General features: G+C 37.0%; 2 protein-coding genes across 5 annotated transcripts; one reads left to right on the forward strand and one right to left on the reverse strand.

The window, feature by feature from the left end:
- Positions 1-231: 231 nt before the first annotated feature.
- LOC101259772 (DEAD-box ATP-dependent RNA helicase 15) lies at positions 232-6,301 on the reverse strand. 4 transcript variants are annotated; one of them, XM_004244981.5, is made up of 12 exons: positions 6,096-6,301; positions 5,848-5,977; positions 5,140-5,240; positions 3,384-3,556; positions 3,034-3,265; positions 2,820-2,938; positions 2,243-2,299; positions 1,984-2,168; positions 1,465-1,609; positions 1,294-1,377; positions 1,137-1,200; positions 232-568 (listed from the first exon to the last, which is right to left on the reverse strand). In XM_004244981.5, the coding sequence occupies exons 2-12, from the start codon at positions 5,958-5,960 to the stop codon at positions 558-560; spliced, it is 1,284 nt and encodes a 427-aa protein (XP_004245029.1). In that variant the 5' UTR covers positions 5,961-5,977; positions 6,096-6,301; the 3' UTR covers positions 232-557. The 4 variants fall into 4 exon arrangements, with proteins under 4 accessions (XP_004245029.1, XP_069144046.1, XP_010324987.1 ...); XM_069287945.1 differs by having other exon boundaries at positions 3,384-3,657; positions 6,096-6,270; XM_010326685.4 differs by having other exon boundaries at positions 5,848-5,971; positions 6,096-6,268.
- An 18,753-nt stretch (positions 6,302-25,054) lies between these two features.
- On the forward strand, positions 25,055-27,022 carry LOC101256697 (uncharacterized). Its single transcript, XM_004245274.1, has one exon. It carries the CDS (start codon positions 25,055-25,057, stop codon positions 27,020-27,022), a length of 1,968 nt encoding a protein of 655 aa, XP_004245322.1.
- Positions 27,023-27,250: the final 228 nt, after the last annotated feature.

Consider the following 27,250-nt stretch of genomic DNA (forward strand, 5'->3'; position numbering starts at 1 on the left):
TTCAACCATGCACAGTGATTATGTGCTCACTCAATTTTTTCCGTGTTAAAATTGATCACTGTATTACACTCAGAGAAGGTTATTGAGGTTTGGTTGGAAAGGGCAAAGGTAACCAGTAAGCAAGCACCAGCCAAGACAAAAGTCTATAACCTTTGATATTCTACAAGTGCAGCAGAGATGTTACCAGACCTCCAACAAGCTGACAAAAGACTTTTGCACAGGCACAACCTATGAGGAAAATAGCACTAATCTGGCTTATATAACATTAGCTAGCACAAGTACAAGAAACTAATGCAGAATAATTCTAGTGGATATTAGCAACATCTCTTCATACTAAATATCATAACATTGAGAAATTTGCATGCTAATGCAGGAACAGCATAGAAATCATTAAGGGTACAGCAAATCCAGAAAGTGCCAACGCAGACAAGTCTCCACAATCCTTCAAATTTTATCAGCTCAAATTCAGAACCACGTAGATACACAAAGCAGAAACCTTATTGCCACTTCATGTCTTCAAGCTAGACAACTGGCACATTTGCAAGACCTCATTCTCATTAAGATGGCACTGCATTACAAAGGTGCATCAGATTAAGCTCCCAAACACAAATGGACAAATATGCAGGCAGCAACTACACAGCCCACAGAATGCACCTACACTTAGAAAATACCCCAAAAGCAACAAAAAGGAATGAAGATGAATTATATGTTCACCTTTTGTGCCCACATCACAAAGAACTATTTTTATCAGCAAGTAAACACTATTTGTACCATATCACAAACCAAACTTACTACTCATGGAATAATAAGAGGCAATTATTCTAGAATTTGGAGCACTAATATACAAATTCATTTCATTTTCTATGGCAATCGCTATTCCCACTTCTGAATTTCAGTAAATGCCACGACCATCCACTCCCCTCTGCAGAAACACCAATGAGGATTCTAACTAGTGACATGTATCAATCACAAAAAACATTGTAATAACCTCTCTGCAAAGCCATGGGAATTATCCCGTCAACTTTATTTTCTTCTCATAGCCATTGTGGTTATGTTCACAATCAGATTAGTCAGAGAAAAAACAAACATTTAACTATCCAACAAAGCTTCAGAACTAAGCATCAAGAAAGACGTACTGTATGTAGAAGTATCAATCTGCTCAGGAAGTTCTTTAATATCCACTTCAAACCTCTCCTGAACCTACAATAGGTGTAAAGCACAAGAAATGCTATAAATGAGGATGGCATTATTAAGCATAACAGAGTGAAAAATAGGAGGGTCTGGACTCTCAACCTGATTAAGAACTTCAGAATCTGATGCAGATGACACAAAAGTTATGGCAAGCCCTTTAGTTCCAAATCTACCAGCTCTTCCCACCTACCAATATTATTCAAGATTAAATAATATGACTCCTTGGATGAAATCAGAACCTAAAACAATGAGTACAAGACAGGCAGGACATACTCTGTGAAGATAAGTATCTGCAGAATCTGGCATATCATAGTTAATAACAATGTTCACCCTTTCAATGTCTATGCCTCTACCAACCAAATCAGTTGCCACAAGAATTCTCTTGTGCCCTTCCTTGAAACCCTTGTAGCGTGTCAGTCTGCCAAGCAGACAAGGCAAGAATTAAATTTACATAACATGCAAACAGAAAGATGTCAACAGCAGCATAGCATGATTTCTACAAGTCACGCAAATGTCAGATCAGAGGAAATGACATGTGCACAAGTTAATAACTCCGCAGGAAGAAAGAGAGATTGGAGTGAGATGCAAAAAATTTAAGGGTGCTTCTGATCCTTGTTCTTGTCACACAACTAATACCACAATCCTTGAGGGAAAAAGTGATCTTGTTGGGGACTGAGAGTCTCATTGACACTAAACTTCTCACAGATAGCATATAAATATTACTGACACTGATTAAACCAGACTGCATATGCAGACAACATAAAGGAGTTGAAATGCAAAAGTTAGAGAGACCTTTCTTCTTGACTCATGCCGGAGTGGATGCAGATAGATGGGAAATTACACTCCATAAGTAACTTGTTCAACTCTGCTGCTCTGCTCACACTCTTGACAAAAATTACGACTTGGTTGAAGTCCAACGCATCCAATAGGTCATTCAGCTTCCGGTTTTTCTCCGTCTCACTCAATTTGATGTAGTGCTGCCATCAAACAGAAGTTAAGGAAGATTGTGATAACTAAAAACTAAGGCAAAAGATCTTGCTTCAAGATGTACCTGAACAAGTCCATGCAGGGTCAACTTGGCCTCATCATCAACATAAATTTCCATTGGCTGAAAGGAATAAAGGTTATAGTAAAGGATATTAGGAGCTTCGTGAGCTAACGGAATCTGATAACGAAATGAACGATGGATGAAGATCCTCCATCTGTGAATTTTCTCCTTGCAGCTTAGAGTAAAAGCACCCAACTATTCCCCATTCTTGCTCAATGTGTTTATACAGCGCTTATCAAAAAGCTTCCGTTAGAACTCCAAGCATCAAACCCCAAGTTATCCCATTTCAACTAAAGACCTTTCCCACCCCTCTCGATATCTTTAACTATAGGACAAGAACATGGAATACAAAGATTGACACACAAACTCAAGATAACAAAGAACTACAAGCTTAGTGGAAAACTAGCACTTCAGCACAGCAACCAGCTCCTGAGACACCTCATCTCTGTTTCTCTTCCCCCGTAAAATTAAATTGAGACAAAGATTATACCAAATAAATTCACAACTATCGCCTGCAGAAAGCTGAAATTATGGAAATATGGTAGACTTCTAAATTCAAGAACTGGCCACAGGACATTACATCTTGCATGAATTTCTTGCAAACCGGGCGAATCTCCTTGCTGAGAGTTGCAGAAAACATCATGACTTGCTTGTCATGAGGAGTCATCTTGAAGATTTCCTGCACGTCTCTCCTCATGTCTGCATATGTAAAAGAAGTACTTGAGAATCAAAACAAAGAAGACAATAGGAATTTTAGGAATGGGAATAGGAGAAAAGGCTTAGTTAAGACATACCAAGTGATTCAAGCATCTTGTCACATTCATCTAGTATAAAATGCCTCACATTCCTCAAAGACAGGTCCTTGTCTCTTGCCAATGCAAGTATTCTTCCAGGAGTTCCAACAACAATATGAGGGCATTCATTCTTCAGCAGCTCTTTGTGGAGCTTGATGTTGACACCACCATAGAAAACAGCAACCTTTATATCAGGCAGATAAGTGCTGAACCTCTCAAACTCATGACAGATCTGCAGATATGTAGTCAGTTAGCAGATTAAACATTTTTTCACAAGTTGAGCAAACTAGATAATCCACTAACACTCTGCAACTGTAAAAAGCAGAAAACTTTCAGATCAGTACACGTACCTGATAAGCTAATTCCCTAGTGTGACATAGAACAAGGGCAGCAACTTGGCCAGCAACTGGTTCAATCTGTTGCAGAGTTGAAAGGACAAAAACAGCGGTTTTTCCCATTCCAGATTTAGCTTGGCAAATGACATCCATACCCAGAATAGCTTGCGGAATGCACTCATGTTGCACTGATGATGAACCAAACACATTGGGGGCAACGAGGCCTCAGTTTCAGTTTAAAAATTTTACCATGGTACATCTCCAAATTAGTAGTGATATGAGTAATTACCTGAAAACAGAAATTAGAAAGAAATTGTCAAAAAAAAACCTAACTAGATTGTGGTTTAGTATATCAAAAAAAAAGAGAGAGAGAGACCTTCTAGTAAGCCACACTCCAAAAACCCTTTCAAAAAAATACCAAACCTAAAATGAAAAATTGAGAGCAAACCCTGCTATTGTATGTATTTCTTAGTAATGACCAAATTCAAACCATATAATAGTTTCTCTTCCTACATATGTTACATAGAAATCTAACACAAGCTCAACATAATATAAGGATTGAGCCGACAAGTAACTAAAGGTTAATGCATGCCAAAATAAAAGGTTCCGGTGGAAAAGTTAGAACAGACAATCACAATTGCATTAATGCTAATGCCCTCTATTGGGCTCCCGTTACATAGAAAGCTAACAAGCTCAACACAAAATAAAGGATTGAGCCTACACAGGTGCATAATGGTTGATGCAAAAGAATCAACTGGAAAAGTTAGACCTGACAATCACAATTGCATTAAAACCATCTCCTCTTATGGGCTCCCTCACTCCTACAAAGACTAGATTCCTCAAACTTCCTATAAAGTTACAACAAAAATAACCATTGGAGTGGATATCCAATTGGCAAAGAAGGAAATTGATGGAACACAGTTCCACAGGTTTTTCCTTAATATGGGAAAGTACGCAGTGGAAGAAAAATACACTGTATCTCAACATTGGCAAGACACGTAACAGCCAAAAGATCTGGGGGGAAATGACCAGGGGAACTACACCATTATAGCTCACCAGACTATCACGAGATCACAGAACATGACAATTTTATAATGAGATGGATGTGTGAGCATTCTAGGATAGATACAATTAGGAATGTAGATACTGTGGAGTAGATAGGAGCGGCCTCAATAGAGGGGAAGATAAAGGACAAAGAAGCCCTTTAGAACTAGAGGTATTCTAAATCTAACACTTGTCCATAAATATGTACTACAAGACAAAAGAATACATTTTTGCAACTACTGATTTTTCATTAAAAGAAATTGACACTATATCAGACTTGTATGATCCAACATGCGGTAGTTCTTTCTTCTATTTAGCACAGAAAATATCCCTCCCTTTAGCTTGACTCAGAAACAAGAGGAAGCTAGGCATGGAATATGCCTTGCGCTCAACCTTTGTCTTTGTCTGTGCCTTATACCACTGGTGTATTAGAGAAAATAATGCTTGCATTAGCTTGATGTATTAGTAGTACCCTGTTTGGTATACTTTTCTAACCTATGCATAATCAGGCAAACATGTATTTACAACATCTTGCTTGTCAGCTTCAAAGATTACAAGAATAAGCATGTGTACGAAAATGCTCACAACAATCACATCACAAATAAGTTTAAGTAATAGTATTAGAAAGCTTATTATTAGTTGGCTATCACTTTTTTAAGAGGATGGTAGTGATATCAACAATTTTAGTTTGGAAGGACCAAAAATGCCCAGATACAAGGTAACTTGCCTTCGGACGGATGCTCAAACCCAGAATCAACAATAGCACGCAGCAACTCTGGCTTTAGAAGAAAGTCTCTGAAACCTGAACTGTGAATCCCAACGTAACCCCTGCATCCACCAAAAATGACCAGAGTATTTAACACCAAGGAATTGACTTACACGAATACTCCATAATACACCATATTAGGACCCATTTCTTTTCATTACTAAACAAAATTGACTTCCTAATATATAAATAGTAGTCCACCCCTGCTGCAGCTCAATCACAAACAACCAAGACTAGGCTATATTAATCCTTTATATCTATTTCATTCTATCTAGGCCAGTTAGATTCCACACACCCATAAAGAGAGAACAAATAAAAAGCTCATTTGTCAAAGCAGATAAACCACTCCAACATAAAAATACAGACATAACAAAAAAAATCAAATAGGTGTAATTTACTCATTAAAAACTATCATTTTCAACTCTAAGGAAACAAGACAAAGACAAGAAATAGAGATATAGGTTTTTTTCCAGGTTGCGAACAGATTTAACAAAACCAAGAGAAGAACAAATTTCAGCAGCAAATAGACTCTCAAGCAGATACATAAAAACGAAAACAAAAAAAAACATAAAAGCATAAACTTTAATCAATCAACTAACTATCGAGGGTTAGAATAATGTATACTAATTAGGACAAACAGAAAATTTAATAGTGGAGCGAAGATCTCACTTTTTGGACGACTCGCCGTTGACTTTTGTGGTAGAATCAGGAATTTTTTCGTCATCTTCTTCATAGTCGAGAAGCTCCTCCTCATAAGCATCGTTCTCCTTGTTTTCTCCCATATTTAGCTCTACTGTTACTAAGAAAACGCCAGATCCAGTAACAGAAAGATCAGTTTCTAAAATCTAAGAAAACAATTGCGAAAAAAATACTGAATACGTGTGTAAAATAGAATTTGGTGAGAAAATTGCTTTTACCTTGAAGAATCTCAGAGGGGGGAATTAGGGTTTCCGAAGCTGCAGAAAAAATGTTAGGAAAATACAAAAATCGTATGAGAGCAAAGGGTGATAGGGTTTTGTGATGAGAGGGATAGATTATAGAAGAGAGGATGCTGAATTTTTGTTGACGATTTTATCCTTGGATTCTTTCCAGAAATACGAATTAGTACCAACTCGGTTTTGATATTTTCCCTTCTATAAAGGTCACTTTTCTTTTTCCCATAAAGATATTCTTTCAACCTTTAGCATTAAGCATTAGTTATGGAGAAAATTTTAGAAATATCAAATATATAAATAGATATAATTAGGAGTGATTATAATTTTGTTTATATAGATTATTGATTGAAATTAAAAGTAAATTAATTTAATTGTTTTTAAATTTCTAAAATCAAATGAAGAAAATAACCATGATTTTGATTGTTGTCGGTTTGGTTCAGATTGTTTAGTTTTTTCGATTTGAAAACAATAAATTAAATTTGTTGAGAATATAGGCATCTCGATAAACAAAATTGGAGTTATCATGGATTCAGTTAAGCAATGCTCGAGGTATTATTATACGAAGCGGTTTTTTAATCGATTTGGTTCGGATTACGGTTCGATTTGATTTTTAACTTAACCAAATCGACTAAATACACTGATTTTATTTGAATTTGTTTCAGTTTGATTTTAGATTTTCAAAAGTCGATAATACTTGGGATGGTTATGATTTTGTAAAAAGCAAACAGAAGAAATAACTAAACCGATAAATTATTATACATTATTTTTATTAAAAATCTTAAGGGGTCATGTGGTAGAGTGTATAAAAGTAATATCCATTAAGTGTATTAGTAATGCATGTATTGGTTATATTTTTATTAGTCATTCATAAATTATTCCTTAAGCATTGTTTGATTTGGTGTACTAAAATTTGTACGCATTGTATAAAAATATTTATTTACAAAAGTATTATTCACAATTATTGTGAAAAATATGTAAAAGTACTTTTGAAGAGTAAGTGTGTCTTTAACCATATCAATGCATGTATTAAATCAATATTTTGCATTACTAATGTGTAACAACCTGTTTAGTCGTTTTGAGCAGTAGAGTTTATTTCTGGTAATAGCTGTCTGGGTCGACGGATCCCACGACGGACCGTCATGGGCACGACGGACCGTCGAGGGGGTCTCGTTCCAAAACACTTAGACTCTGGAAATTTGGGTACTGAGATCGACTCTCTGAACTTCACGACGGAATGGCAGGACGGACCGTCGTTTGCACGACGGACCGTCACAAATCTTTCCACAAAATTAACTCTCTGAACTTTGTGACGGACCTGCAGTACGGACCGTCACAGTCATGATGGACAGTCACAGGCTGCGTAACCCTGACTAGGTCGGATTTCTTCTAAAGTTTTTAAAGGGGTGTTTTGGACTATTCCTGCTTATGATTATAAAGTTAGTGGTTTAATGTTAATAATTCAATTAATTGGAGGTTAAAGGAGATAACCTTGAAATAAATAGTGGGTTACTTTTACCATCTTTTATACTTAATTAGATGATAATTAGGGTAAAAGAAAAGAGTTTGAATAAGGAAAAATAGAAAGAGCAAAGAAAAGAAGAAAGAAACGAGCGAGAGAAAGAGAAAAACGCAGAGGAAAGCAAAGGTTTTGGGGGATAGCTTGCTTGATCACGATTCTTCGGTGGAGGTAGGTTATGGTTTATGCTATCTCATAGTAAACTCTAAATAGCGATTAGTATGTATTGGGTAGTATTGTAAAGTCTTCTATATGCTTAATTGTGTGGTTACATGATGTGATTATATAATTGTGATGAATTAGCATGATGAGGCTGTTGAATCTTAAAGACTTAAATCCACTCTATTAATGATGATGCCTTGATATAAAAGAAGGCTTGATGAATTAAAAAGAATGAGGTTAATGGATCGGGTGTCACGAACCGACACGTAGAATTAGGGGATCGGAGTGTCATGTTCCGACACCAGGATAGTAGAGGATCGGAGTGTCACGTTCCGACACCAGGATAGTAGGGGATCGGAGTGTCACGTGTCGACACCAGGATAGTAGAGGATCAGAGTGTCACGTTCCGACACCAGGATAGTAGGGGATCGGAGTTTCACGTTCCGACACCAGGATAGTAGAGGATCGGAGTGTCACGTTTCGACACATAGTAGTAGAGGATCGGAGTGTCACGTTCCGACACATAGTAGTAGAGGATCGGAGTGTCACATTCCGATACAAGAAGAACAAAGAGAATGAATCTTGAATTATGCTAATATACTCATGTTTGAAGAATTTAATTCCTAAGTGAGTATGGTGTGGAGGCTTGAGTCCTCATAGATGTGCTTGGGTTGTTATAAATGATCCTTGTACTTGTTGTTGTCATCTATTAAGTATTATGGTTGATTTTATACTATTGTTTAATATATATTGATTTCTATTTTGAGTTGGCCGATGATATCTACTCAGTACTTGTGCTTGTACTGACCCCTACTTGTATGTTTCTTTCTTTGTTATTTGTGGAGTGCAGCAAACGTACCATCGACTTCAACTCAACCGCAACTCTAGCCAGTCTTCATCACGTCAGATTTCAGGGTGAGCTATTGTTCCTAGCTCGGACTGGATTCTCTCTCATTTATGTCTTGATGTCCTTGAAGTTCAGACATGGACCATCTGTTTACTTATTTTAGCTTCCTAGATACTCTTAGATTTAGTGATTTGAGGATAGATGTTCTTGTGGTGATGACTTCCAGTTTCTTGGAATAGTACGATTGAATTTTAGAAGTTATTTATTGGTTATATTAATGAGTTTTAAGTCTTCCGCATTGTATTTTGTTCATTATGGTTCAATTATTGGTAAATGATTTGGGGTTTAGATTGGTTGGTTCGCTCACATAGGATGATAAATGTGGGTGCCACTCGCGGCTCGTTTTGGGTCGTGATAAACTTGGTATCAGAGCATTAGGTTCGTTGGTCTCATCACACAAGAACGAGTCTAGTAGAGTCTTGAGGAACGGTAGGGGGACGCCTTTACTTTTCTTTGAGAGGCTATAGGACTTTAGGAAAATTCCATTCTTTCTTTCTTTTGTGCTATTACTTGGATCCAATTGGTATCTAGGTGATACAAATTGGTATCTGACCATCTTCACTCTATTTCGCAGATGGTTAGATTTAGAGCAACAACTGCACCAACACCAACACCGGCAAGACAAGATGCTTCTGAGCCAGCCACTGGGGCTGTAGCTCGAAGAGGAGCAGTGGCAAAAGGCCGTGGTAGAGGTCGCGGGAGGACGTCCTCTATAGGCAGAGGACAAGCACCTGGCCCATCTAAACTAGGGCGGTGACTCCTCCACCGACTGAGGAAGTATTAAGAGAGGGTGAGGAAGGGGAGAATGAACAAGTGCAGAATGAGGAATTACCACCCCAACCTACCCCAGAGATGATTAACCAGGTTCTTGCTTATCTTAGCGGGTTATCTCATCATGGCCAGACACCTCCAGTGTTTTCTGCACCATCACCTCAGGTTCCGGGAGTACAACATGCAGCTGCTGTGGCTCCCCGCATGGATGCCTCATTGGAAATAGGCACATTTCCTCGATTGACTACAGGGCCTATAATGACGAGTGATCAGCACGAACTTTTCAGTAAGTTCTTGAAATTGAAACCTCCAGTCTTCAAGGGTGCTGAATCTAAGGATGCCTATGATTTTCTGGTTGATTGTCATGAGTTACTACATAAGATGGGCATAGTGGAACGATTCAGTGTTGAGTTTGTAACCTATCAGTTTCAGGGAAATGCCAAAATGTGGTGGCGATCGTATGTTGAGTGTCAACCAGCACAGACACCACCTATGACTTGGGCATCATTCTCTAGCTTATTTGTGGAGAAGTATATACCCCGGACTTTGAGGGATAGGAGGAGAGACGAGTTCCTGAGCCTAGAGCAAGGCAGGATGTCGGTTACTGCGTATGAGGCTAAGTTTCGTGCATTATCCAGATATGTCACCCAGCTTTGCTTCAGTCCACAAGAGCGGATTCGCAGTTTTGTGAAGGAATTGAGGTCAGATTTGCATATTCAAGCCTTACAGGTAGCTACTGCAGCAAAATCCTTTCAGGAAGTGGTAGACTTTGTGATAGAGGTGGAGGGAGTGAAGCCAGATGACTTCACTATGGCATCAACAACTAAGAAGTTTCGTAAGGGAGGTGAGTTTAGTGGTTCTTACTCCAGAGGGCAGAGTTCAAGAAGTTATCCAGCCCGCCCTATTCAGTCTTCACTACAGACTGTAGCTGGGGGACCACCGCAGACCGGTCAACATTTCTCTGAGTTTGGAGGTTACCCCCAGACTTCGTCATTCTCAGAGAGACCTATGCTTGAATCCATAGAGTGTTATGGATGTGGGGAGACTGGACATACTAGGAGGTATTGTCCAAAACAGAGTTACAGACCCTCAATAGTCAGAGGTAGAGGTGGTCATGGAAGAGACCGTCATTCTGGAGGACGTGGTGGCCGAGGTAATGGTGGTCACCAAAACGGCCGGGGTGACGGGCCAACTGGAACTACTGCAGTGCAACATGGTAGGGGCGACGGGCAGACAGGTGATAGGGCCCATTGTTATGCTTTCCCTGGAGGTCTGAGGCGGAGACATCTGATGTTGTTATCACAGGTAATCTTTTGGTTTGTGATTGCATGGCTTCTGTATTATTTGATCCTGGCTCCACATTTTCATATGTATCTTCCTCATTTGCTACTGGTCTTAATTTACATTGTGAATTGCTTGACATGCCTATTTGTGTTTCTACTCCGGTGGGTGAGTCTGTGATAGTTGAAAAGGTGTATAGGTCGTGTCTTGTGACTTTTATGGGGAGCAATACTCATGTAGACTTGGTTATCTTAGAAATGGTTGATTTCGATGTAATTCTGGATATGCCTTGGCTTTCTCCAAACTTTGCAATCTTAGATTGTAATGCCAAAACTGTGACATTGGCCAAGTCTGGGACAGATCCGCTAGTGTGGGAGGTGACTATACTTCCACCCCAGTTCGTATCATCTCCTTTCTTCATTCTAAGAGAATGGTTAGTAAAGGTTGTTTAGTTTTCTTGGCACACCTCAGGGATGATACTACCCAAGTACCTTCAATTGAGTCTGTTTCGATAGTCCGTGAGTTTCTGGATGTGTTTCCTGCAGACCTTCCTGGTATGCCACCGGATAGAGATATTGATTTATGTATTGATCTGGAGCCGGGTACTCGCCCCATTTCCATACCCCCTTATAGAATGGCTCCCGCGGAGTTAAGGGAGTTAAAGGCCCAACTTCAAGAATTGTTAGGAAAAGGCTTTATTAGACCAAGTGCATCCCCTTGGGGTGCTCCTGTTTTGTTTGTGAAGAAGAAGGATGGAAGTTTTCGGATGTGCATAGACTACAGGCAACTGAATAAGGTAACGGTTAAGAACGAGTATCCTCTTCCTCATATCGATGATTTGTTCGATCAGTTACAAGGTGCTTGTACCTTCTCAAAAATCGATTTGAGATTTGGTTATCATCAATTGAAAATACGGGCAACGGATGTGCCCAAGACTGCTTTTCGGACCAGGTATGGGCATTATGAATTCTTAGTAATGTCTTTTGGACTTACGAATGCCCCTGCTACTTTCATGAGTCTGATGAACGGGATTTTTAAGCCATATCTGGATCTCTTTGTCATTGTATTCATTGATGATATACTGGTATACTCAAAGAGCAGGGAAGAACATGAGGAGCATTTGAGAATTGTATTGGAAATGTTGAGGAAGAAAAAGCTTTATGCCAAATTCTCCAAGTGTGAGTTTTGGCTAGATTCAGTGTCCTTCTTGGGGCATGTGGTTTCTAAGGATGGAGTAATGGTGGATCCTTCTAAGATTGAATCGGTGAAGAGTTGGGTAAGACCTACTAATGTTACAGAGGTGAGGAGCTTTATTGGTTTAGCTAGCTACTACCGTCGATTTGTCAAGGGATTTTCTTCGGTTGCTTCCCAATTGACAAACTTGACTAAGCAGAGTGTTCCCTTTGTATGGTCGGACGAGTGTGAGGAAAGCTTTCAGAAACTCAAGACCTTGTTGACTACTGCACCAATTCTTACCTTGCCAGTGGAAGGTAAGAATTTCATTGTTTATTATGATGCATCCTATTCTGGTTTGGGTGCAGTGCTAATGCAAGAGAAAAATGCAATTGTTTATGCTTCGAGGCAATTAAAGGTGCATGAGCGTAATTATCCGACCCACGATTTGGAGTTGGCTGCGGTAGTGTTTGCATTAAAGCAATGGAGGCACTATCTATATGGGGTTAAGTGTGAAGTCTATACGGATCATCGTAGCCTACAGTATGTCTTTACTCAGAAGGATTTGAATTTGAGATAGAGGAGGTGGATGGAACTACTGAAGGACTATGATATCACTATCTTGTATCATCCGGGAAAAGCTAATGTTGTGGCAGATGCTTTAAGTAGAAAGGCAGGGAGCATGGGAAGTCTAGCTCACTTGCAGTTTTCTAGACGCCCATTGGCTAGAGAGGTTCAGACTCTGGCTAATGACTTTATGAGGCTAGAAGTACTAGAGAAGGGAGGATTGTTGACTTGTGTGGAGGCAAGATCTTCCTTTCTTGACAAGATTAAAGGAAAGCAGTTTACTGATGAGAAATTGATCCGGATTCGAGATAAGGTGTTGCGAGGAGAGGCTAAAGAAGCAAAAATCGACGAGAAAGGTGTTTTGAGAATTAAGGGAAGGGTATGTGTACCCCGCGTCGATGATTTGATTCACACTATTCTTACAGAGGCTCATAGTTCAAGGTATTGTATACATCCTGGTGCAACCAAGATGTATCGTGACCTAAAGCAACATTTTTGGTGGAGTAGGATGAAGCGTGACATTGTTGAGTTTGTTGCTCAATGCCCGAATTGTCAGCAGGTAAAGTATGAACACCAGAGACCTAGAGGAACACTTCAGAGAATGCTCATTCCTGAATGGAAGTGGGAGAGAATTGCAATGGACTTCGTGGTTGGTCTTCCAAAGACAATGGGTAAGTATGACTCTATTTGGGTGATTGTTGACAGATTAACTAAGTCTGCTCACTTCATTCCGGTTAAGGTGACTTACAATGCAGAGAAGTTAGCCAGGCTCTATATCTCAGAAGTTGTTCGGTTGCATGGAGTTCCACTTTCCATCATATCAGATAGAGGTACACAATTTACTTCTAAGTTTTGGAGAACATTGCATGCCGAGTTAGGTACTAGGTTGGATCTTAGTACTGCATTTCACCCTCAGACCGATAGTCAGTCTGAGCGAACGATTCAGGTTTTGGAGGATATGCTTCGTGCATGTGTGATAGAGTTTGGTGGTCATTGGGATAACTTCTTACCCTTAGCAGAGTTCTCATACAACAATAGCTATCACTCAAGTATTGATATGGCCCCATTTGAGGCACTGTATGGGAGAAGATGTAGGTCTCCCATTGGGTGGGTTGATGCATTTGAGGTTAGACCTTGGGGTACTAACCTTCTGAGGGAATCGTTAGATAAAGTGAAATGCATTCAGGAAAAGCTTCTAGCGGCTCAAAGTAGGCAGAAAGAATATGCAGATCGAAAGGTTAGAGACTTGGAGTTTATGGAGGATGAGCAAGTCTTGCTGAAGGTTTCGCCCATGAAAGGGGTGATGCGGTTTGGTAAGCGAGGTAAGCTTAGTCTGAGGTATATTGGTCCATTTGAAGTTCGGAAGCGCGTGGGGGAGGTAGCTTATGAATTAGACTTGCCCCCAGGACTGTCAGGAGTGCACCCGGTATTTCATGTGTCTATGTTGAAAAGATACCATGGGGATGGAAACTACATCATTCATTGGGATTCAGTTCTTCTTGATGAGAATTTGTCTTATGAGGAGGAGCCTGTTGCTATTTTAGATAGATAAGTCTACAAGTTGAGGTCAAGGGAGATTGCATCTATCAAGGTTCAGTGGAAGAATCGGCCAATTGAAGAGTCCACTTGGGAGAAGGAGGCTGATATGCAAGAAAAATGTCCACACCTGTTTAAAAATTCAGGTACTCCTTTTCATCCTTGTTTTTCTTCTTGTGATCGTTCGAGGACGAACGATAGGTAAATTGGTATCTATTGTAACGACCTGTTTAGTCGTTTTGAGCAGTAGAGTTTATTTCTGGTAATAGTGGTCTGGGTCGACGGATCCCACGACAGACCGTCATGGGCACGATGGACCGTCGAGGGGGTCTCATTCCAAAACAATTAGACTCTGGAAATTTGGGTACTGAGATCGACTCTCTGAACTTCACGACAGAATGGCAGGACGGACCGTCGTTTGCACGACGGACCGTCACAAATCATTCCACAGAATTAACTCTCTGAACTTTGTGACGGACCTGCAGTATGGACCGTCAGAGTCATGATGGACCGTCACAGGCTGTGTAACCCTGACTGGGTCGGATTTCTTCTAAAGTTTTTAAAGGGGTGTTTTGGACTATTCCTGCTTATGATTATAAAGTTAGTGGTTTAATGTTAATAATTCAATTACTTGGGGGTTAAAGGACATAACCTTGAAATAAATAGTGGGTTACTTTTAACATCTTTTATACTTAATTAGATGATAATTAGGGTAAAAGAAAAGAATTTGAATAAGGAAAAATAGAAAGAGCAAAGAAAAGAAGAGAGAAACGAGCGAGAGAAAGAGAAGAACGCAGAGGAAAGCAAAGGTTTTGGGGGATAGCTTGCTTGATCACGATTCTTCGATGGAGGTAGGTTATGGTTTATGCTATCTCATAGTAAACTCTAAATAGCGATTGGTATGTATTGGGTAGTATTGTAAAGTCTTCTATATGCTTAATTGTGTGGTTGCATGATATGATTATATAATTGTGATGAATTAGCATGATGAGGCTGTTGAATCTTAAAGACTTAAATCCACTCTATTAATGATGATTCCTTGATATAAAAGAAGGCTTGATGAATTAAAAAGAATGAGGTTAATGAATCGGGTGTCACGAACCGACACGTAGAATTAGGGGATTGGAGTGTCACGTTCCGACACCAGGATAGTAGGGGATCGGAGTGTCACGTGTCGACGCCAGGATAGTAGAGGATCAGAGTGTCACGTTCCGACACCAGGATAGTAGGGGATCGGAGTGTCACGTTCCGACACCAGGATAGTAGAGGATCGGAGTGTCACGTTCCGACACATAGTAGTAGAGGATCGGAGTGTCACGTTCTGACACAAGAAGAACAAAGAGAATGAATCTTGAATTATTCTAATATACTCAGGTTTGAAGAATCTAATTCCTAAGTGAGTATGGTGTGGAGGCTTGAGTCCTCATAGATGTGCTTGGGTTGTTATAAATGATCCTTGTACTTGTTGTTGTCATCTGTTAAGTATTATGGTTGATTTTATACTATTATTTAATATATATTGATTTCTATTTTGAGTTGGCCGATGATATCTACTCAGTACTTGTGCTTGTACTGACCCCTACTTGTATGTTTCTTTCTTTGTTATTTGTGGAGTGCAGCAAACGTACCATCGACTTCAACTCAATCGCAACTCTAGCCAGTCTTCATCACGTCAGATTTCAGGGTGAGCTATTGTTCCTAGCTCGGACTGGATTCTCTCTCATTTATGTCTTGATGTCCTTGAAGTTCAGACATGGACCATTTGTTTACTTATTTTAGCTTCCTAGATACTCTTAGATTTATTGATTTGAGGATAGATGTTCTTGTGGTGATGACTTCCAGTTTCTTGGAATAGTACGATTGAATTTTAGAAGTTATTTATTGGTTATATTAATGAGTTTTAGGTCTTCCGCATTGTATTTTGTTCATTATGGTTCAATTATTAGTAAATGATTTGGGGTTTAGATTGGTTGGTTCGCTCACATAAGAGGATAAATGTGGGTGCCACTCGCGGCTCGTTTTGGATCGTGACATAATGTCTAAAAATCTATGGTATTAATAATACATTCCTCATTACGCAATAAAGTATATTAATGCAACCATTAGAAAGGTGAGTGTTTCTACTACCTTTTCCTCTGTTGATTCTTCGTAATGTACTATTATTCGTATTACAAGTGATTCTTCTCCAACATCTTAATTTATTGCTCGGCTGAAAGAGTCATTATCCATAAAGCAGTTTCAACGTCCGCTAAGTATGTTTTCTAGAACAATCTATTTTCTATTCTGTTAATGGTTAATTCTAGTTTCACATAGTATAATTGGATGAGTTTATCTAGTTATTTTTGTTCGTGTCTTGTACAATATGTTGTTACTCGATTTTGATTTTGTAAAATTTATGTAAATTTACTACATATATTTTGATCGGATTGATTTTGTATGTTTTGTTTCTTTTTGCTGATCTTCTTATAGTACTAGTAATAATTTGTTTTTCTCTTAATAATTTGTTTTTCTCTTATTAATATTTTCTTTTGTTGATTTTCTTACAGTAAGTTGATGGATTCTCAAGATGAGCACTATTCAACTTTTTCATCCTCTGATATTGTCCTTATTGAAAATGAGAGTCAAATGCCTTCACAAATAAATGAAGCTACTAATGAACTTATTGAAATTGAGCAAAGAAGATTTACTTCTAAGCTTGTCAACATTTTATACCAATTTTGATTGATGGTGTCAATTTAAGTGTTTGTAGGTATTGTAATGCTCGTATCAAATCGACTAGAAACTGTGGGACAAATCTATGTTAGAACATTCCATAGATGTCCCAGAAAGGCAAACTAAATTGACAATTGAAGGTCGTTCGGAAGTCAATGATGACAGCAACAATACTTTGATCAAGACTTTTCAAGAGAACTTGCTCATGTCATTATTTTGCATGAGTATCCACTATATATAGTTGATCACGTGAGATTTAGAAAGTTTGTTGTTAGTCTCCAGTCTTTGATCAAAATGGTGTCAAGAAACACAACCAAATATGATATCTTGAAGATTTTTGACAATCTGAAATCTAAAAAGTCTAAGTTACTAGAAACACTCACATATAGAATTACAATAACAACTGACATGTGGACCTAAAACAACAACAAAAAAGGGTTCATGGCTATTACAACACATTTTATTGACGACTCATGGAGGCTTCAAAGTCATATTTAAGATTTATTTATGTTCCTTCTCTTCATGATAAGAATACTTTGTGTGGTGCATTGCTCAATTGTTTGTTAGAGTGGAATCTTGAAAGATGAATATCAACAACTACAGTTGATAATTGTAGCACTAACAATGTTATGATGACCTTGTTAGATAAGGAACTTGGCAAAAAAGATTTGTTATTGATGGGGCGAGTTCTTCATGTGTGTTGTGTTGCACATATCTTAAATTTAAGTGTGCAAGAGGGCTGAAGGTGATAGGAGATAGTATTAAAAGTGTGTGTAACATTGTCCTATATTGACAGGGTTATCGAGAAGAGTTGAAAGATTTGAAGAATTTGCATGCTTGCTACATGTTTTCTGTACCAAAAAGTTAGAGTATGATTGTCCAATGAGTTGGAACTCAACATTTTTAATGTTGAGAACTGCAATTGAATACAAAGAGGTATTTCAGAAGTTGAGTCAACAGATGTCAATTATCGTTGTTTTCTAACCGAAGAGCAATGGAGTGAAACAGAGGATGTTTGTGGCAAGTTGAAGCTCATTTATCATATTACTGAACAACTTTCAGGAATTCAGTATCCTACTTCAAGTCAATATTTTTTTAAATTTGTGAAGTTAAGCTTGAATTAGGAGAATTGATAAGAAGTTCCAATCTTTTAATGAAAAATATGGCAGAAGCAATGTTATTAAAGTTTCTAAAATATTGAAATGATATGAATATATTTATGGAAGTAGCTGCGATTTTTTATCTGAGATATAAAATGAAGTTAGTTGAATCTATCTTCCACTAATTTATGGTGAAGAAGCTTTAAGTAAAATTTAAGAAGTTCGTACTCACTGTGATGTGTGATGCTTATTTAAAGAGTACAAGAGTAGAATATTTTATCCACATGAGTTAGTTGAAACATCTAGTTCAAATGAAGCCATTTGCCTTTCGGAAAGTGATCAACTATCAAGCTTTGACAAATTTGTTGTTTCCAGTAGTGCTAATGCAAAGACAAAATCAGAGTTGGATATGTACTTAGAAGAATGTTTGTTGCCTCAAAATCCATCATTTGACAATTTAAGTTGGTGGAAGACAAACGGATTGCAATTTTCTATTTTACAAAAATTGACTCGTGACCTCTTAGTCATTCACGTGTATTGTTGCTTCTAAATTGACACTTAGTGCTAGTGGAAGGTTGATTAATTCACACTGCAGTAGACTCCATCCTACGACTTTGAAAGCTTTGATGTGTGATCGTACTTTGTTATGGAACAAAATAAATGGTATCAAACTTCTTGATGACTTGTAATTTTAACATTTTTTTCAGTTCTTAATACTTTAAAAATATTTTTTCTTCTTAGGTTTGACTTCGAGCATTGATAGAGTTTTATGTCCGACCTTGCTTGATAAAGAAGAAGAGTTGGATTCAAGTTGTAGACCATTTGGAATGACATGGTATAGTTTATTGAAGATACTGTTGATTTTAATTTTTTGTTTTTAAGAATTGTTGTTGGTAGAATTTATAGATTGTAACTCTAAGTTATAAAGAGTGTTGTTTTAAGTTCACTATTTGGAATCCTTGTTGTTGTAAAAGGCATGAAAAGTTTTTTTACTTTGTAAAATGTGATTAGTAGTGTCCTGGAAAGTCTTTTGATTTTGTTGAATGTGGTTAGTAGTGTAGACACGTAATTTTTGACCGAATTTAATTTTAACACTAATATTTAAAGCATAAATAATTTTATCAATCTAAATTAAATATATTTTGACTTTTTATTATTTTCATTAATTTTATTTAAAAGATATAAAAATAAACAACATAAATATAATTTTATTTAGAAAAGTTTATTTTTGATTGTAAAAAAAAAGAAGATATATATATATATATACAAAAAATATAATTAAGAAATATTAGTTTATTTAAATAATATACGTTATATATATATATATATATATATATATATATATATATATTTATATATAACGTATATTATTTAAATAAACTAATATTTCTTAATTATATTTTTTGTTTTAATTACCCATTTAGCTTTTATTTATTTATTTACTCAAAAAAATTATTAATTATATAATTATCATTTAATATATATATATATATATATATATATATATATATATATATATATATGTATATATGTAATAATAAAAAAAAAAGGGGGAAACCACTCCCATTTTCCCCACTTCCCCACGACCCCACTCCCCATGACCCCACTTTATCCCACTCCCCATTCACTCCCAGCACACATTACACTAAACACAAAATATAAAACAAAGGAAGGGATCAGTAAAAGAGGATCAGCAAACAGAACGAAAAAAAAAAAGACGAGAAGGAAAAAAAAAAGACAGAAAGAAAGAAAAAGGGTGAAAAGAAAAAATACAAACAAAAAAAAAAGACTCTTCCACAAACAAAAATCAATAAATATATTCACATATTTGGCTTTTGACTCACAAAAAAGGTTGAAGTTGAGGTCTATTTTCGCGGTTCCTGATTCGAATTGTTTTCTTTTGGTGGAATTTTCGCAAGAGGTATCACTTTTTATTATTTTTTATACAATTTAATATCGTGTTTATACAAGCACTGATTACCATATATTAAAGTTGTCAAATTTACATGTGGTTAAACAGTTATGTTTTATATGAAGTTTGTTCAAATATTTAATATCAACTTTATGTTTAGATCCTTTATATAGTTTTATTTTGTGTGAAATTGCTATAACAAACCGTAGTTTATTTCATATTAAATAATTCATAGTTTATTTCATGCCTAAGTAAAATTATTGTCTAAGTCTATTCTTATTTTTCATGTTTAGTTTTTAATGATAATATGTGTAGTTATTATAATTCTAATGATAATATGTATAGTTATCCAAATTTTTATTTTCATGTCTTACTAATTTGAATGAATTTTTTGTTTGGTTGTGTTTAGAAATGTATTAAATTATATTTTATATTATATTATATGTGTTGTCTTACATTATTATTTTTAGATTCTATAAAAAACAAATAATAATAGACTTGTTAGGAGAGGATAATAAACTGAAAGAAAAAAGATAAAATAAATAAAAAATAATAACAATAAAAATGGAATAACGAAAAGAGGTAGAATACGTGAATAAGAAAAGAAAAGAAAGGTAGTGAAGAAGGAATGTTCGAATTAGAAAAAGAATAATAAAAAATAAAAAGTAAATATATAATAAAAAGAATGTAAAAAATGTACACACAAAAAAAATACTTTAAAAATGAAAAGATACAAAAAGTATAGTGTAAAAAATATGTGAAATATTTTATTATTATCATTAAAAAAAATATTAAAAGAGTAAGAAAAGAAAAGAAGAAAATCAATGTAAAAAATAAAAAAAAAAGAAAAGTTAAACAAACAAAAAAACGTGAAAATTAGTATTAAAAAAAACAAATAAAAATAAATAAAATAAAATAAAAGAGAGAAATTAAGAAGCATGCAAATGTTGAAAGCAAAAAAAAAAAATTTAATAAAAATGTGTAAAAACTTCACATGTCTATAAAATAGTGCAATTTTAAATATGTTAATATAAATCAAAAAATGTGGGTAAATATATTTGCCTTAATAATACAATATTCATAAATTAGTTTAAGTCATGAATGTCCATAAAGCGTCCGTGCTAGAACCACGGGACTCGAGGGATGCCTAATACCTTCCCCTCGATCAATAGAATTCCTTACCCGAACTCGTTCGCAGACCAAACAAAGAGTCATTTCCTTTTGATTAGGGATTAAATAAAAGGTGACTTGGAACACCATAACTCAATTCCAAGTGGCGACTCTGAAAAAGCTAAAATAATCCCCTAATTAATTACGTCACTTAAATTGGAAAAACCCTTACGCCGCCGCGCGAAAAAGGGGTGTGACATCTCTGGCGACTCCGCTGGGGACTTAGAATTCGAGCTTGTAAACATGGACTTCTATATGACTTTATTATGTATTTACGTACTTATCGATTTGTGAATGTTGTGTTTAATTGCACAATATGTTATTTGTTTGCTTATTTACCCTTCTTGATTGTATGTTAATTATCATATAATTGTCTTTCCTCGCGCATCTATCTGAGTCTTCTGAGATACTTTATTCGGAGATGCGATTACGCTCCCGAGCCATGAGATACCAGAGATGCGGCAACGCTAACAGTGAGGCCAGAAAGCTGTGCTACTGGTAAGTTGTCCCTTCTCGACTCGAGTAGTCCACTCGTTTTATGGCCAGTCTAGACACCTTCCCTATTAGGTTGTTTCCTAGTAAAACAAGCCTCAACAATGACTATCCCTAATAGGATTCAATTTATCTGTATCATGCATAATGTTGAATTAATGGGGAGCTCGACACAAGGGTCGAGCCTGTCTAGGAGAAATATCCCTACTTGAGACTATCATGTACATTATTTTGTGTTATTTGTTGCATTATGGGGAAGACTATACAAATGTTGATCGGCTTTAGATGAATGAATTATAATGAAAAATTAATTATAACGAAAAATATCAAATTAAAGTTTTGATGTAATCCTCTTATTAAACATGATTTTTTTTTCTATCAAAATTTATATTTCTTTTACAAATAGAAAAATCTATCATTACCATCAAAGTTTTTTTTATATAAAAAAAAAGATTGAAAATTTAATCAACAAAAATAAAATACAATCGAATACACTAATATTTTAATTTTGGAAAAAGTTTAAGGGCTATTATATATATATATATAATTTTATTTTTCTCCTTCTTCCTTTAATAACCATTTTAATAAAAAAAAAAAAAAAAAAAAACAACAATAAAAAATTTGCTTTTTTTTTTTGTGTATGTGTGTGTATGATTTTTACTTATTCTTATTTTAAATATATATATATATATATATATATATATTATATATATATATATAAAAAAATTACTTTTTTTTGTGTGTATGATTTTTCCTTTATTGTTGTTAAAAAATATATATTTTATTAAGCCTAGTTTGTCACTATCCTAATATAGGGAAATATGAATCCATATGAAAAGGGAGATAAGAGACAAAGAGAGGACCAATCACCTCGATTCATGATAGTGGATAAGGCCCCAACACTCTTGAAGACATGGTATGAAAACATGACAAACCATGGACGAGGAATGGTGTTCAAACGCTTGGGATTTCTACGAAGCCTTTTGTATGTTGAGCCACGACGGGATTTGATAGAAGCACTAGTGCATTTTTGGGACCCGTTAAGGAATGTATTCCATTTTTCTGATTGTGAACTCATCCCCACCCTTGAGGAGATAGGGGCATTCATTTTTAACATCTTCACATAGAAGAGCCTATGATACCAAAACATATTAATGAGAGGAGGTTTCTAGAATTACTGCATATAAATGAGAATGATATAGGTGGTTGTCTCGATAATGGATGGGTTCCTTTAGAATTTTTGTACAAAAGATATGGCAAAAGTGTTGGATTCGAAGTGTATGGAAAGAAACTCCGTAATAATGGGTGTCGTCTGACCCGGGAAGCGCACAGTTATGATGCCTTCGTGGTGGCTTTTTTGGGGATCATGGTATTTCCAAAAAAGGGAGGAAAGATTAGCATGAACTTAGCTGCAGTCATTACAACTTTTGAGAAAAAGCCTAATATCACCCTCGTACCAATGATTCTGGCAGACATCTATCGTGCTTTAACTATGTGCAAGGATGGAAAAGACTACTTTGAGGGATGCAATATGTTATTACAACTATGGATGATTGAACACATTCGTCATCACCCTTATGCAGTGGACTTTAAAGTAGAATGGAATGATTATATTGGAGGCCACAAAGAAAGAATCAAAGGTCATAGTTTTCCGAAGGGTATTGAAGCTTGGAAGCAACACCTCAATAATCTGACTGCTGACAAGATTGTGTGGAATTATCATTAGTTTCCGTCGACCGAGGTGATATACATGTCTATTTTTCGATCATTCATTGTCCTAATGGGTCTTCGAGGTGTCCAGCCTTACATGCCACTTAGAGTCATGCGACAACTTGGGCGACGCCAGTTTATACCACCCAATGAAGATATGTGTGAATTAATGTATGAGTTTCATCCCAAGATACCTTTAAGGCAATCAGAGATATTTAAGATTTGGGGGGGATGCATACTATCGAGTCCCCACGATATGGTGAAGGATCGCACAAGAGGCGAGGTTGACCAAGCATACTTAGACTGGGTTAATGATCAGCCCCTTCCTAAGGTTATGCCAGAAGGGTCAATAAAAGGACCTATAGATCGAGAAGCAGAAGTTGAGGTTAAGATTAAGCAAGGTCGACTCAAAGTCGAAAGAAGCTACAAGTCTACTCTGGATATCCTAAGTAATGACCTAAAAAATGCTAAAGAGGAGTTGGCCCAACGTGATGCGATATTTGAAGTTAGAGTTAGAAAATACCGCTCGACCATTCTAACCTTACAAGAAGACTTGGGCATTGCCACAGGCGCTATGGAGCAACAGGAAGAGGAGTATAAGAAAGAAAAGGCCCAACTTATCTGCGCACAGTCTAGGCTCCAAACTCAAGTTAAAGCCTCTATGGAACGAGAAAGAGAAATAGCAAGGCGTTTCAGTGCTTATCAGGCAGACTGTGAGATTGAGAGAGGTCAAAGGATAGCCGAGCGAGATGCACTTCACCTTCAAATTGAAGAGCTCCAAGAACAAAGGGAAAATTTGACGCATGAAGTCAATACTGCTCACCACTGGTTACATAATTGTTATGACAATATGGATGAAGCTAGAGACCGAATACTGCAACTCAGGGATGAACTCAACAATGTTTACGCTAGATATTTACACCAGAACGATGAGAGGTTGGGTCAACAGGCCCGTGCTTTGGCTCCATATCTATCGAAAGCGTTGGCGAAGATTTATAAGGGCCTTGGAGATGATTGAGATTCGAGGATTCAGTTTCTTTTAGAGTCTATTCTATTAGTAGTGATTATTTCATTATTATTATTATTTTTAGTTTTTTCTCTTTATTTTCGTTTTGTTATTTTATTTCATTTAGAGTCTATCTAAGTCCTAGGTACTTCTGTTTTTTTTGTTTGTTTTATCCAAATCATTGTTTCAAATATTTGAAAATGAATGAAAAAGATTTACTTTCGATCACCTTGTGTGCATATGTCATGCAAAAAAAAATTATTATTAATATCTTTCTCGAACTACGCAAGATCTGATTCATGGGCCAAACATGATACGTAGGCAACCCAGGGGGGTTCGATCCAAATTATTATCGTTATTATTATTTTTTTTCTTTTCTTTTCTTTCTTTCTTCTTTCTCTTAAAAAATGATAATCATAATAAAAAATGATAATCATAATGAGAATAAATAAATAAACAAATAAGTAAATAAATAAGTAATAATAATAAAATATTAAAAAACTAATGAAGAGAAGAATGCCTAGGTAAGCCGGGATGAAACATGAGGTCCTCCATATTAGAAGTATGTATGTGGATGTAATGTGCATAATTTCTTAACACTAATCGGTTTATTACTCTATTCAGAGAGAGAGAGAGAGAGAGAGAGAGAGAAAGAGAGAGAGACATACTAGCTTAAAGGTGGTTGGTTTGTGGTTAAACTGGCATCACATCCTTACAACACAAGATCGAAAGGGAAACAGAAAATGGCCCCCGGAGACGGAAATGAATCAGACAATGACGAGGAGATCCAAAACCAGATGACTTCACAAGAAACAGGGACAACAGAAGAGATAAGAGTGTTAAGACAACAAATGGCAGAGATGTACGAGGCTTGGATGAGTGGACAACCTCCACCATCTTCAATCTGAGACTATTTTAATACAAATATGTCTCACCCTATCCAGGTGTCGACAAGCGATCCGATATATCCCCCTGGATTCGACCCCTATGCTGACACATCCAATGTCGCTGGAACTTCTATGGCGCGCCCTTCGAATACGCCTGTAATAAGTAATCCACTCTTTGTGTCAACTGCCCCGACTAACAACATCCCACAGCCAACGATGGTGCCCAAATCCAACAGCGATCCTCCACCCAAAGTTCGGCGTGAGCAGAGTTACACTCTTGAAGGGACCATTAAAATTCCAAGTTCTCATCCCCACATTCATCAATATAGTTCCCCTGTTGAAATTGAGAGGATGGTCAAGAATGAGGAACATGAAGAAATGACTAAGAAAATGAAGAGTTTGGAACAGAGTATAAGAGATATGCAAGGACTAGGAGGCCACAAAGGCATCTCATTCAGTGACTTGTGTATGTTTCCTCACGTCCATTTACCTGCTGGTTTTAAAACTCCAAAGTTTGAAAAATATGATGGTCACGGAGACCCCATAGCTCATCTAAAAAGATATTGCAACCAATTGAGGAGTGCAGAGGGCAAAGAAAAGTTACTTATGACCTATTTTGGGGAAAGCTTAGTAGGGATTGCATCTGAATGGTTCATAGATCAGGATATCACCAACTGGCACACATGGGATGATTTGGCTCGATGTTTTGTACAGCAATTCCAATATAATATTGACATTGTCCCAGATCGCTCCTCGTTAGCTAACATGAAGAAGAAGACCACGGAAAATTTTCGTGAATATGCTATCAGATGGAGGGAACAAGCTGCTAGGGTTAAACCACCGATGAAGGAGTCAGAGATGATTGACGTTTTTCTCCAGGCGCAAGAACCTGATTACTTTCACTATCTGCTTTCTGCCGTAGGGAAAACATTCGCTGAAGTTATTAAGGTGGGGGAAATGGTGGAAAATGGCATCAAGTCTGGAAAGATTGTAAGTCAGGCTGCCCTAAAAGCCACAACACAAGTGCTTCAAAATGGTTCTGGAAATATTGGAGGGAAGAAGAGAAGGGAGGATGTGGCCACTATTGTATCAGCGCCTAGGACTCATGTTCTAGGTAATTCCCCACAACACTATTTTCCTTCCCAAGCTCCACAATATTCTATGCCATACACTCCATATCATGTTTTTAATGCACAACCAATTGCACCCCCTTCTTATCCACAATGGCGTGCACCAACTCCACAAAATCATCCACCACCCCCTCAAGTTCATCAAAACACTGCTAGAATTCCTTTCCGTCCTAGACCACAATACAAAAAGGGAAATGGCGTTAAAGGTGAGTTCACTCCTATTGGGGAGTCGTATGCTAGCTTGTTTCAAAAATTAAGGACGTTGAATGTTTTGAGTCCTATTGAAAGAAAGATGTCGAATCCTCCCCCGAGAAATTTGGATTATTCTCAACATTGCGCATATTGTTCTAATGCCCCAGGGCACAACATAGAGAGATGTTGGTATTTGAAAAAGGCCATTCAGGATTTGATCGATTCTAATCGAATTATAGTTGAAAGTCCGAGTGGACCCAACATCAATCAAAATCCATTGCCAAGGCATCCTGTAACAAACATGCTGGAAATGATGAAGGGCCATGAAGAGTTTGCATCTCCTTATAAGCCAATCCTTAGGGTTGGAAATGGCATTGAGAAGTCAGCAAATGTTGTTGATTTAACAAAAACGATGCCTTTAGGGACGGAAAGTGTGTTAGAAAAGTTGAGTCCATCAAACACACCCATCTTAACTGTGAAAAGAGCCCTTGAAGATGTTTGGGCAAGTCCGAGTAAGGCAAAATCGTTTGTTCCAAAAGGGCCAAACAAGCCTATCTTGATCGTGCGAGAGGCCCATATTCCTCCGGTGATTATCAAGCCAGTATCCCAGCTCCCAATGACTAACCTCAAAGCTGTTCCTTGGAATTATGAGCCTACTGTCGCGACATACAAGGGAAAAAATTGATGAAGAAATTGATGAAATAGGAGGAATAACCCGTTCAGGAAGATGTTATGTCCCGGTGGAATTAAGGAAAACTAAAAATGACCAAATACAAATGAAGAGTCCGGTCACTGAAGGAGAGGCAGAGGAATTCCTAAGGAAGATGAAATTATCAGACTACTCCGTGGTGGAACAATTAAGAAAGACTCCATCCCAAATCTCTTTGTTGTCTTTGCTAATACATTCTGATGA

This window comes from Solanum lycopersicum, chromosome 8, assembly GCF_036512215.1.
Source record: "Solanum lycopersicum chromosome 8, SLM_r2.1".
Classification (NCBI taxonomy): domain Eukaryota; kingdom Viridiplantae; phylum Streptophyta; class Magnoliopsida; order Solanales; family Solanaceae; genus Solanum; species Solanum lycopersicum.

Excerpts from the sequence above, each read along its gene's own strand:
- LOC101256697 (XM_004245274.1), top strand. The coding sequence starts at position 25,055 with ATGTCTCACCCTATCCAGGTGTCGACAAGCGATCCGATATATCCCCCT.
- LOC101259772 (XM_004244981.5), bottom strand. The coding sequence starts at position 5,960 with ATGGGAGAAAACAAGGAGAACGATGCTTATGAGGAGGAGCTTCTCGAC. Across the intron at positions 3,266-3,383 it reads CTAGGGAATTAGCTTATCAG|ATCTGTCATGAGTTTGAGAG; the intron begins GTACGTGTACTG and ends ACATATCTGCAG. Across the intron at positions 1,378-1,464 it reads CAGATACTTATCTTCACAGA|GTGGGAAGAGCTGGTAGATT; the intron begins GTATGTCCTGCC and ends TAATATTGGTAG.